The sequence below is a fragment of the Limulus polyphemus genome, unplaced genomic scaffold (genome assembly GCF_000517525.1).
Source record: "Limulus polyphemus unplaced genomic scaffold, Limulus_polyphemus-2.1.2 Scaffold646, whole genome shotgun sequence".
Classification (NCBI taxonomy): Eukaryota; Metazoa; Arthropoda; class Merostomata; order Xiphosura; family Limulidae; genus Limulus; species Limulus polyphemus.
This window is the reverse complement of record NW_013666256.1, coordinates 399,460-413,571: the sequence shown is the minus strand read 5'-3', so window position 1 is coordinate 413,571 and position 14,112 is coordinate 399,460. Positions and strand designations below refer to the sequence as shown.

The following is a 14,112-nucleotide window of genomic DNA, read 5'->3' as shown; positions in this document are numbered from 1 at the left end:
TCATTCTAGAATGAAAAAGGCATAATTTATATTTATTTCCTAATTTTTTAACGTGATTACAGGATTGGTCAAACTGACCAAACCCGTACAGAAGTTTGTTACTGGAAATAACAGATAAAATATAAAGTTTTTACTTTAAAAACGTTTGATAACTATCTGGACATTAATAAGGATTTTGCAAGTGAAATTTGAAAACTTTCTGATGCACAAAAATATTTTTAATCTTAAAATGAAAATTACTTTGCATGTTGGATAGGCAACATGTGAAAAGAAAAAAAAGGCATGAGAAAAACTTTACTTTATAAACCTTAAGACTTAATAGAAAAAATTGATGCATATGAAAGCATTGTAATGTTTACTGATAATCTGCCAAATTTCGTTAGTATATGCTTAATAATTTAAACGTTATAGCATGAAACTATAACAAGCACAAAATGGTTACAAGGTCGGTCCCAGGGACCAGGCCCATGCTGAGAGAGATATGAACACAGCTGTAGTGGTGGTAAAATTATTGTAAAGGTCACAACCACTATATAACCATGTCGATTGACTTTGATAAGTGGATAGAGAGGTGTGAGCAACTTGGCTAAAAGATGGCAATCTACACAATCTTGTTAAACAATTTAACAACAAGCTCTATTGAGAGAAGAGTAACAGCAGAGAAGAGAGGAAGAAAAAAGAATAGGAGAGACTTGAAATAAGGAAATATAAGCAGAACCGAGATAGAAAAATAGGAGATAAAGGAGAGACTAGAAATAGAAAGAATAAGAGCACAAATTGAAAAGCTCACTCAACAGAAAGATGGAGGACCCAATAATGACAATAGGCTCAGGTCCAGCCGACCCAAGCTGCCCAAAAATGAGGAACAGAAAGATGACATGGATGCTTTCCTGGAGAATGTGAAATATTCACCCAAAGTAAGACCTGGGACAGGGGTGACTGGGCATTCTGTCTCAGCCCCCTACTAACAGGAAAAGGCCTACAAGTGTATACTGCCATGGACTATGAGAAGATAAAAGTGGCCTTGCTGAAGTGCTATGAACATATAGAGGAAGGTTTCATCGGAAGTTCAGAAAAGTCAAACCTGACACTGGAGAAACGGTATTTGTTTGTGGCACATCTATGGCGATACTTCACAATGTGGACTGACATAGCCAAGTGTGAAGACAGTTTTGAAAGATTGACAGATCTACTAATATAATAGTTCATGATCACATGCTCCACTAACAAGTCACTGTTCCTAAAACAGAAAGCATTGAAAGACGTGGACAAGATGATCAAGCTGGCAGAACAGCAGTACATGGAAGCCTATGGAGGGAGTATAACTGGCAAGTACCAGAGTAACTAGTTAATGTAGAAACCATGGGTGGCTGACCTAAAGTAGGGTGCCACCAAAAGTGACAAGAAGTCAACAGACAAAAGGGAGAAGAAATATTACACTTGTTATAAAATGGGGCACATTGCAAATGAGTACAAGTCTGTCACCAACAAGCAACAGCAGAAATCTCAACATAATGCAGCTGGAGCAACAGAGATGGTGCTGGCAAAAAACAAAAGTGTGACTATCACCATGGGTGTTGTGGCCAGAAGAAACAGAATAGACAACTCATCAGCTTCATCACAAGATGGAAGTGCTATCACCATGATGAAACAGTATATGATTAATAGTCAGCTCAAGTTATCAAACAGGTCAACAGTGCCAGTGTTGATCAGAGTATATGGTAAACATCGAGAGTTGCCAAAAAACCACAACATGCCAGAAGATGAAGGATATGTCGTGGACAAGAAAGTGAAAGTCCTACAAGACACTGGATGCAGCAGCGAGAACCAGTCAAGTATCTGATGACCAGATGAGGGGCTAAGTACATCTGCATGTGCTTATTGATGGGACAGTGAGAAAGTTTCCCACAGCAAGAATAAAGAGGGACACTCATATTATGTGGGAGACCTTGAAACCATGTGTATGAAGGCACCCAATTACAAACTGGTGATTGGCAATATACCAGGTAGTAGAAGTTTGGAGGAACCAGACAGAAAAGAGACTGATGAGGCATCTGCAGTCACCACAAGAGCTCAAGAAAAGAAAAGCAAGCAAGACATCAAGCCCTTGCAAGTCTTGAAAGGTGACATACTGAATATAAGTCTACAGGAACTGAAGGAAGCATAGAAGAAAGACCATTCACTGCAGAAATTTGGGACATTGCCCAGAAGAAAGATGAGCATAAGACAAAGGGGAAAGGGAATTACAGAATTGAGGGCCAGAAGGGAGTGCTGTACCAGATCTATCAAAACAATTCTACTAGGGAAGTTAAACAGATCATAGTACAAATAGAATACCAGACTCAAGTGATGAAGTTGGCTTATGAGTCGATTGTGGGAGGACACTTACGGGCCAAGAAGACAGCAGACAGAATCACCAGCAACTTCCATTGGTGGAAGGTCATTGGAGATGTAATCAGATTCTGTAGGTCATGTGACATCTACCAAAGGACAGAACCTAGAGGGAAGTCAGCCAAGGTGCCACTGGGTGAGATTCCTCTCATAGAATAGCCATCAGCAGAGTAGCTGTTAACATAATTGGACCACTAGCATCTGTATCTGACATGGGCAACTGGTACTTTTTGATTGTAGTCGACTATGTGATATGTTACCCAGAAACAATAGCACTGCTGAAGATAGAGACAGATACAGTAGCAGAAGCCCTTCTAGGCTTTCCAAAAGAAGTCTTGAGTGACACATGTGCCCAGTTTACCTCTGAACTGATGCAAGAGGTGTATCATGAGTGACAGATGGGCCCAGTTTACCTCTGAACTGATGCAAGGGGTGTACAGACTCATCAGCACCCAGCAATTTTTTACCACCCCATACAACCCTAGATGTAATGTACTTTGTACGAAAGTCAATGGAGTCTTAAAGAGCATGCTGAAGAAGATGTGCCAACATGTGACTAGGACAGGTACCTGCTGGTAGCAATATTTGCTTACCAAGAAGTCCTACAAGTGAATACAGGCTTTTCACCCTTCAAGTTACTGTAAGGAAGAACAGTATGAGATACTGAAATAACTGTGGGCAGGCAAAGAAGATTCAGAAGTGAAAAACACATACCACTATGTGTTAGATCTTAGAAACTAACTGGGGGAGACCTGTCAACATGCTCAATAAAGTTTGTATGAAGTTCAAGGCAGTCAGAAGCACTTCTATGACAAGAAGGCCAAAGATCGACATTTCAAGGTTGAACACAAGGTCTTGGTTCTATAGACAATAACAAACTCACCCTGCAATGGAAAGGACCTTTTAAAGTGCAGGAAGTGGTCAACAGAATGGACTAAAAGGTGAAAATGGATAGGAAGACCTAGATCTACTATGCCAGTTTATTGAAAAGGTACTTTGAGAGGGAAGAAGACCTAACAGGTGCAGTTGTTGAAGCACAGATGGACATTGCAGGTGTGACTGTCATAGATGCAGAACCAGAAGAAGGTAACTTTGTCATAGAAGATGAAGGTCTACTAGACTCTATACTGCTGGGTGGAGATGAGATATATAAAGACATCAACATCAATGAAGAACTGACTGACATGCAAATGAGAAAGTTACAAGATCTACTGTGCCAGTATGAGGATGTCTTCATAGACAAACAAGGCAAGACAGACCTCGTGCAATACAAGATTGAGACCATGACCTGGGATCTAGTCAAGGTGTAGCCCTACCATATGCTCTATGTGATGAGAGACCTGATCCAGCAAGAAGTTGAGATAATATTAGAAGCCTGAAGCATTAAGCCTTTGAATTCAGCTTACTGATCACTAATGGTAATCGTAAAGAAGATTAATGGCTCAAAACCACATCTGCATAGATTTCCAAAAGCTGAACCTCTTGAAGAAATTCAACTCCAAACCTATGGGCACTCCAGAGGCTATCATGGCAAAAGTAAACGGAGCCAAATTTTTTTACCTAGATCAACCTCTGAAAAGGTTAGTGGCAGAGTTTGATAGAAACAGAATCTAAAGAGAAAACAGCCTTTGTGACACCAGATAGATGTTACTGGTTCAAGAAGATACCATTTGGGTCAGTTATCTCAGCAGTTACATTCAACCACATAATGCCGAAGATGTTGCACAAAACCACCAACATCAAGCATTATGTGGATGAAATTCTGATCCACAATCCACACAGCCAGATGGTAAGACCACCTGAAGAAACTCAAAGAGCTGTTTGGGTGAGTGAGGGCAGCAGGTCTGACCATCAGACCATCTAAGTGCTACATCAATTATTCTGTACTGGACTCTATTAGGACTGTATGAGTAGACTTTGTGCATGAATTGAAAACAGTCTTTGTATATTGTATAAAAAATATTGTAAATAATTTTCTTGAAGAAGGGCTTATTGTTAGATATTCATGTCTGTTTCAGTTTAATGCAAGTGTTATGATTTAAGTAGTTTATATAGTTATTTTTGAGAAATGATAGTTTATCGCAAGTTTGTTTACTTAACTGTTCACAAATCATACGATGTGTAATTCGCTAGTTAAGAATTGGTGATTCTTATATAATTGCATCATGTTACTAGAACCTTCCGAGTTTTTCTCATTGTTTTAATTGAGTATTATTGCATCATAATATCTCATAGTGTGTTGAACATCTAAACTGTGTGGTTGTGAGTTTAGCCATAAAAAGTGTATAGTGGCAATTTTTTAAAGTTAAGTTATCACTGATTGTATTGTATTAACAGAGTAGGAAGAAATAATTTGTCTTGTCAATTGTATTCTAAAGTAATTGAACCAGCTTGTGTGGACTTTCACAAAAAAAGAGACAATTATTTAAAGCTCTGGGTAGAACTGTGATAATCAACAATGTAAGGAACATTTGTATATACTTTGACTTGTTTTAACTATATTAGTTTGAAACAAGTGGACTGTGTGCTGTTTTTTTATTGTTGAAATTTATCCCCAACAAGTTACGGACACCTAGTGTTAAGAATTCGACCTATAAATACAAAACCTGACAGCATTTTTGGTCTCCTAGCTGATATAAGAAAAGATACTGAATTATTGGACACTCAGTTAATTCAGAGGAAGTTATTAGGATGGATTCCAGCAATGAAAGTGCTATCTTGTGTGAATAGGCAAAGATCTCTTAACTTATAAGGTTAAGAGGTGATCTAACTGATAATCACAACATTATCTAGGGAAGAGGTTCAGGGGATTCTCTGAAAAAATTCTATAATCATAGAAGCAAAAGTGTTTGTGCACCAAAATTCCAAATTTATGGGGAAATTACAATTGGTGCTTTTTTCATGAAGTATGAAGAAATTGGCAGACATTGCAGACACAATTAATTTGTCATATGCATAAATAACTAATTAATTAAATGTAATTAAAGAAATAAGCCTAACAAAAACAACGCCAGCACAACAGACAACTATTTTGGCACTTTGAGGACTGGAGCCAAGGCATTGTAACCAATGTAGTGGCACTGCAGTCATTCAGTTAGTCAGTACTCAGTCACTCTCAGTGGTGTGCTGTTTTACTCTGGTGAGACGTTTTTTTGCTTGTCAACATTCTCAATGTGTGATTTTTTATTTGAACTGTTTTACACCTAATAATATACGATACCACTTTCTCGTCTCAGATATTGAGCATGGAGGAAAAAGAAAACTTGACTGAGATCTTCTGTGACTACAAACTGAAAAGGAGTTTCAGAAGTCTGCCATTGATCAATTTCTGGCTGAGTTTAAGAAACAAGTACCCTCTGCTGGCAGAAAAAGCTACTACAGTTTTGTTACTATTTTCAACAAAATCTTTATGTGAGAAAGCATTTTCCTTGTATGCACATCTGAAAAACCAAATACAAAAGTAGACTCAGTACTGAACCAGACCTGAAACTTTATCTTTCTTCAGTGCTTCCATATTTCCAAGAGCTATGTAGATCAAAGCAAGTACATCCATCACACTGAGTAGATTATAACCTCAAAACTCTTCATGAGAAATGGAAAGGTGAGGGGGTATTTTTAAACTTAAATAGACTGCTAGTGTTGGTTTTAAAATTAAGATCAAGAACAACTTTAGGCTTAATCCAAGTGACATGAGTTACAACAGTGAAATCTTGGAAGAGTGTTGCTGTTTTCATAATATAATGATAAATAATAATGTAATAATAAATAGCATGTAATAAAAGTGTCACATAAAAACCAAATTTTATATTTCCACGATCACTGTTTTTATAATTTATATACAGACAAGGGAGAAAATCCCTGGAAAGTATTATTTTTAGGAGGGGTTCACGAGATTTGGCATTTTCATGAAAGGGGTTCACTCTTCTAGGGGATTGGTAGAATAAAGGCTTCGTATTTCTTTGTGATATTTTTGGAGGATAGTCATATGAGAAGATATGCACAAGTTTAAGATTTGGAAAAATCAAGCTAGGCTCCAACTGAGAGTCTAGTGTTCCCTCTAAGTTGCGTAGCTACACAACAACCAACCAAATGTTGCACACTCAGTTATTCCAGCTTTGCAAGGTGAGGAGTCTCAACATACTGACAGCCTTAATGACCCTAGACCAAATAACACAGCAGCCTAATGATTCAATAGATTTGGTGATCTAAAAATACCCCCCACCCCCTGAAAAAAAACAACAAAAACTGGTGGCACACATCTGCACATTGCCTTGCTACTGGAGCACATGAAGAAATTCATTCCACATACAGATTTTAAAAAATTAGAGGGAATGTAGGTTGAGACAGTTTTATTTTTCTAACAGGGTGATTGGTTAATGGAATAATAGTTTGTAGAAGAGTGAGCTTTAAGTTTTTACTTTTTATCAAGAGTAGAACATGTTCAGGGACTGCCTTGCTGGACCAAATGGTTTCTTGTTTTCTATATCTTATATACTAATGAGAATAAGTAAATATCAAAATAAAATTATGTACTGAATTTTAATATGCTATCTAGAAAGAAAATATCAATGCTAAATCACCTCCAAATGTTTAATGCCTCCTCTAAAAAAAGTTCACTACCATATCTAAAGAATATGCACCACTGCAACTTCTCTTGTGTTTACTATTATATCTAAAGATTATGTGTTGTTACAACTTCCCTACCAATTTTATTATCTTATGTAAAAATTATGTGCCACTGTAACTTCCCATATAATGTTTATTATCTTATCTAAAGATTATGCATCACTGCAATTTCTCTCTGTCTGTGTATCCATGCTACTTCCTTCTCAATATTTACTATCTTAACTAAATCTTTCTTATGTATTCAAGTTCTTTTTCAGTAACAACTGCAATATCTAGATGTTAAAATATTACTGAAAAGTCACTTCTAAATGTGAACTGTTTTATAGTTCTAATCTTATGAAGATACACATTAATAACAACTGTTTTTTTTTGGACTTAATGTTACAAAAACATATGGCTTCAATTTATTACACTCACTTAATTCATTTTCATCAATATCTAGCTTTAGTGACAGAGGCAAATCCTTCAAACATCTTCCTGTGACTGATGGATCTGGGCTATTTCCACTCTGAATCTGAGCAGCAGCAATTGATGAAATAGTGGCTCTTTGGTCCTCTTCTAAATTGTTCCACATCTGAGAAATCAACTCTGAAACAGCTATATCATCCTGATTGTCAGATAATAGCTTAAACTCCAAATGTTTTTTCACACGTTTGTAGAACAGTTGATATCTATAACACAGAAGGATAGAAAAAAAATCAGTTATGTTAAACCCGTAATTTTTCTCAGGTACAGAAAATTGTACAGTTAATCTAGAATATCTTCAGCCTTTCAACATCATGTTCACAGCTTAAATTTTGTCTTGCATTCAATCTATAATATCTTTACAAATCACATACAAGATACACAGAAAAAAAACATTCAACCAAGAAATCTTGTCTTTCTACACCAGATTCAGAGGCAGTTTTGTTTCAAATTTAAAATAGAATATCTTTATCTTTCCCATACAAGATACAATTAAAGAAATAATATACGTAGATAATACAAGATTGTTTTTTTTACCCTTAAAGTTCTAAAAAAGGAGGTATTCTTAAGACATATCAACAATCAAGCAATAAAATAATATTCATTTAACTATTACCATTAGTTATTACTACTGTATAAGTATAATTAATTAATCTATATTTACTTGAAAGTAGTTCAATTACTTTGATTTCATTAATTATCAAGATTGTGAAATTATTAAATTAAACAATTTAATTGTCATTAGTCCTCTCCTATTCTAATAATGTCTTATAAAAACTTCTTAATTTTCAAGCTTGTTTGTTTGTTACTTGTTAAGCACAAAGCTACACAATGGGTTTTCTGTGCTGTGCCCACTATGGGTATTGAAAGCTGGTTTTAAGCATTGTAAGCTTTAAGACTTACCACTGCGCTACTGGGGGGCTAACATTCTAGCACCTTCTTCAACATTTCTTTTTAATCTATCTCACATTGGTCCTATTCCAAGCCCCCGCAGTGGCACAGCAATATGTCTGCAGACTTACAATGCTAGAATCTGGGTTTCGATACCCGTGGTGGGCAGAGCACAGATAGCCCATTGTGTAGCTTTGTGCTTAATTCCAAACAAACAAACCTTATTCCAAACTTTAAGTCAGTTATCAAATTTTTTATCGTTTCTAAATTATTCTAACATAAATAATATATTTTATCTTCTTCATTTAACCAGTATTTATTTTCTTTGATTTCATTTGCACATTTTAATCTTGCTATATCCTTACTAAACTTAGTTATATTTTGAACTTTTTATCTTATTTTCTAGTTTTTTGTAGGGAGGGCAGTGTATGTCTACAAATTGAGGAAAGCATGCATATCCAAGTCCTGCAAAGAAAAGTATTGAATTTTGAAATATAAAGATAAATCTGAGTATGAAGTGTAAATTGATAGAAAGTATCATAAGAAAGGTAAGAAGTTTTGATAAACAATGAAATATTTAAAGATATATTAATATGAGTTTAGAAATTAAAGTAAGTTTATCGCCATAAGAAGCAATTTTGGAGTGGTCAACCTATTGCCACATTGCCATTTCTAGGGCAATTTATTACTATGAGATTGAATTTTGAACTATTGTATTTACAAATACTGCATACACACAATGTAATGTATTGAATTAAAAGAAGGAAGTTTTAATACATAAGTTGTCCTATACATACCATGAAAAAGTGGTCAAGCCATGGCCTGATTGGCCTTACTGCTTCCTATGGCCCCAAATTTAGATATGGTAATAATATGCCATTGGTGAGAATACAAGAGGCAAGACAAATAGTATGAATGCCTTAGAAATGCTTGTGATTAATAAGAAGGAAAGTAAGAGTAGTCAGATTCATTTTAAATCATTGAATACAATATTAAGATCATCTATCACAAAAGAAAAGCATCAGGAAATGGAAGGGGAAATAAAAGAAAGTAATACGGAAAGAGAAAATCTCTTAGTTACAATTATTTTTTTATTTGTTTCTAAAAGGTTTCCTCAATGACAAGAAACATAACAAAAAATAAAAAGACAAAATATAGTACAAGAAATTTAAACTTACAAAATCATAAAGAAAAAATTTGAAAATAAAACGTGTTGATGAAAAACGAGTTACAAGAAGCATGAAATATCTCCTTAGAAGTTCAAAGGAAATTTCAGGAACTAGAGGAAAATAATTATGTGTATTGAAAGAAGAAGAGGAAATAGAGATAACAAATAGTAATACAAGTTCAAGAATGGAAAGTTGAAATACAAAAATCACTAATAGGATAAGAAATCAAGAAAACAGATGTAGGAAAATAAATTTAACCATAAAGGTTTAGAAGCGTATAATAAGAAATCTGAGAAAAAGAAAATGAAAAATGAGAAAATCAGGCCAACGGAAATTTGTTAAGACAAAAGAGGAAAGTGAATAATTAAATGATGAAGATTATGCAGGAGAAACAAAGAATATTCAAAAGGAGTTTAAAAGAATATGGAAGTTAGAAAGAGAAAAGAAAGGAAAGGTATAGGTGGAACTTCAGAAGGTAAAAAATAGATGGAGAATGATTTAAGTACGAAAGACAAACAGAAAAAGTGAAAGAAATGTTACCAGTTTCTTAAATCAAAAACGTATTTCCAATAATACTTATCTCCTCTTACACTTGTAGCTATTACTTGACTGCCAGGGTTTCTTCCTTTGCCCACCTAAGCATTGTTCTAATTTTTTCTAACTTGTTCCAGTCTTTTATACCCCACTTAATTGTCCTTGTTGATATTTGTCTCGTGATACTCTCCACCTACATCAATGTGCCCTCTATCCTGGTGCCTTCTATATATCCACCTTATTCAGAAAATATTATCACTGTTCCGAAACGTACTCAATCCCAGTCTCTAACATCAGCTCTTAGTGGGGAGGAAGGGCAGGAGAGTGTGAAAGGAGGTAAGTATTATTGGAAATACATTTTCAATTTAAGAAAAAGATAACTTCCAAAACATTCTTATGTCCCCTCCCACTTATAGCTACAACCCAACACGTATAAGGTGGATGGGCTGGTGAGGGCATTATCCATACAGAAAACATCTGCATACATCATAAGTGTGTCAATAGAAGATAGGCATCCTAGTGAGGGAACAACACTACATCCAGAACAGGTATGTTTTTCACCCTGAACATAATTCCTGCATTGTGGGTGGAATTTGACATGATTTATCATCACTATAGGCCAGGCCCCAAACAGATAGCCGAGGTTCCACTGCTCTGAGTTGGAATTATCGGCCATGGTCCCTATATCCCACATTGGTGGCCTGAGCAATTGGACTGCAGTATATACATATATATACTTATGAATGGATCGCAATTTATAGCCATAAAGTGATGCATACCAAGCCACTGGAATCATGATGAGAAGGTAAGCAACAATGAAGTGGACTGACCTTCTCCACCTGAAGAAGTTTGAAAGGCAACACCCCAGGCTTGGAATGATGGGATCTTGTATGCTGTACTCAGCCTAAGGAAACATAACTCATCCAGTCTGGAATTATAAACACACATCCTCACTCCCCAACTGTGTGGGCTAGGTAAATTCTTCTTGCCCCCGGAATTATGGGGAAGGTATGGAACAAACTGTGCTGAACCATGGACCCAGGATGGGACCATTTTGTGTTTGGAATTACGAGGAAACAATGGACCCTCTTCCATGAACAATGTACTGAACCAATATTGATCAAAAAGAAGGGCCACACTTAACCCAACTGGATAGCCAAGCATCAAATCTGAACTAGTATCATGAGTAGGCTCCCACATAAACTGGTACCTCTCCTACCAACATCTGGGAAATACATCCTGGGACCCGGTAGGAAAGCCCCCAAGTTTGCCCTCTTCTCCAAGAGTGGAGGAAATTCACTCTACCACTGTGGAGGAAAAGCCTCTGTGACTGGAAACAGGGTGTGGTGAGGACTCACTAGCTCCACTAGTAGAATGTGGAGGGTAATGCGTGTTGGAGAGTCCTGAGGAACAGTGCTCTGAAAATAGTGCAATAGGTGAACCAAGTTCCCTAAATGTTTAAAAGCAAACCAACCCCACTTTATTCAATCCAATGACTGGCAGAGATGGGCAGGATCCCTTTATGCTTTACTCATGATATTCCAAGAGTGGCAGTCTACCATAATACAGTGATACCACTAGGTCAGCCTCAAGATGGTCTTATGGAACACCACATTTCTACAGAGCCTGTTGAGAAACCTAGATAAAGTGTACTGATTTACCAGTTAATAGTGCAGAATTGGTTTGATAAAAGCACACCTGCCTGGGCAAGACTGCCCCAGATGTGATCCAAAGAATATTTAGTTGCCAGTATCAAATGGTTGTTGATAAGGCCTCCATATACATGGGGATTATGGAAGGTGCAAAAACCCTTGCCAAAGAGTCAGGTCCAAAAACAGTTATGGTTGGCACTTCTGAGCAAAATGAATTCAACCTGCTCTCAATATACCAGTGCCAATATGAGTGTTATTTCCATTGAGAAATGTCCATTGCAGGACTAAGCAAAGACTGAGACAGATATATTGCAACCTAAGAAATTAAACCCTGATGCCATGCAAAAGACTGCATAACCTCTATACCTGAAGTCTGAGCTTCTGTATAGCCAGGTGAACCCTGTCAAATGATGGCTGCCTCCACAGAGATGGCCTATAAAGAAGTGTAATAGGTGGATACTCCTAAAAGTATTGCAGAAGCAGAAACCAGAGTGTAGCTGCCAATTCGGGGCTATCACTAGCCCCAGACAATGGGTTGGAACAAAACATAGTTAGTGCCTTGGGTAACATATGAATTAGAGGGAAGGCCTAGAATAGTAATCCCATCCAATTCTGACAGAATGCATCCATTGCCAAAGTCTGAAGGTGAGGTACTGGAGACCAAATTGCCAGTAGTTGGGTGTTCCAATGAGAGGCCAACCCACCAATCAGAGTTGCAAAATGAGTGCCAAACTAACAGAACTATTGTAATGCAGCATCTATTCTGTTGGAAGAATCTGTTTGGGTTGAGATAATTGATTTGCTACTGCAGTCATCACCCATGGAACATGGCAAGCTAGTAGGGTGATATGATAGAAGAGGTCCTGAGACCAAGTGCCTCCTCAATGAGAAATACAAGATGCCACCATAGAATTGTCAGAGTGAAGCCTGATGATTTTCCCCATAATAAACCCAGACCATGACACTTTGTCTTTGGAAGGGCAAGAAGGACTACACCAATGTGTAGGGAAGTGTTGTCGTCCATGCATAGACCCTAGAATTCCTAACTGAAGAGATGGAACTCTGGACGAGGGGGTGGTAATAGGAACCCATATCTTAGTAGTGTCCTAACTTAACACCTCAAGATTGAAGAATGATCTTGACTAAGGAAACTGGGGAATCCAATGAATCAAAGCTTATGATCCCTCAATTGCATAAAGAATATTAAAAGAATCAGTTGTTCTCTCATCCAAAAGGCATGAGGGATTCGAGTAAGCCCACATTCCCAGAAGAGAAAGAACCATCTGTGCAGTGGGAGAAGGAGACGTAAGAGTCGGGGCAAAGACGGACTGAGTCAGCTGAGCCAGACTGAGAGATATGATGAAAAATACAATATCCGGCCTTATGACATATTGAACTGGAGCAAGAATAGATGTCTCAGTTCTGAGAATGAAGCCTGCCTTAGTGGTTTCTGAAAGTAGAATCCAGGTGTGCTGTTCTGACATTTGACAAGAGGGTGCCAGCAGTAACCAGTCATCTATGGAATGGTGTGTGCACAGAGCTATGAAATGAAGGTGATGAGAAAAAGACCCATATGATTCGGTAGAACCCATGTGAAGCCTATGCCAGTCCAAAGGTAAAAAACCCAAGCTGCAGTACCTGACCCTTAAGCACTAAAAATGCCGATAGTGGTCGGATGCCACCGCTATGACAATGTTCAGATAGGACCATCTACAACGAACTTGGACATCCATAATACCAGTAAAAAATGTCAACTCAGATTGAGGAATGAGTAACTTATAAATCTTGGATAATTGAGGCATTGATATAGACGAAAAAGATCAATGACTGGACACTAATCTCCAAGGCCCAACAACCAATGAGAATAAAACCTCGAAAGAACTAGCACGATTCTCTCACTACTCCCAGACCAGCTAAACACTGATAGTCCTAGAATTAAGTTTCAATTTACGTGGATCTGCGGGAGACGGAAATCCTACAGGTTGGGTGGATAATAGTGGTGAAAATGAATTGAATGACTAAACACGACTGAAGAACCTTTAATGCCTTGTATCCGTCCAGAAATACTCAGAGCCTAGCCCCACAGACATCAAAGGCATACAATAAACACAGATGCTGCTGGTGGCAATCCAACTAAACAGTGAAAGCTGTGGATGTAGACAGAATCTGTTCTGGGTACCAATGTACTGAGGAGCTGATGTTGAGACCCTCAAATAGGGGCAGAACTAAGACTCCTTGTAGGAGCCAATGAAATTTGAGATGCCAATGAGAAAAGGGATGAAAGTAGAAGCCCGACATAATGAATCTAAGTTTCAAATGGACAGCAACTGCCTGTTGTAGAAACCTACAAATGTAGAGGATGACATTTGTAGGTTTCTACAACA

The 14,112-nt window shown here is 37.3% G+C and overlaps 1 protein-coding gene across 1 annotated transcript in view; it reads right to left on the bottom strand.

The window, feature by feature from the left end:
* Positions 1-14,112, bottom strand: part of LOC111085831 — a 78,596-nt gene that overhangs the window by 15,984 nt on the left and 48,500 nt on the right. The window contains exon 11 of the mRNA XM_022386201.1: positions 7,435-7,688. Coding sequence (XP_022241909.1) covers positions 7,435-7,688 — 254 coding nt within the window. The remainder of the gene's footprint in view (positions 1-7,434; positions 7,689-14,112) is intronic.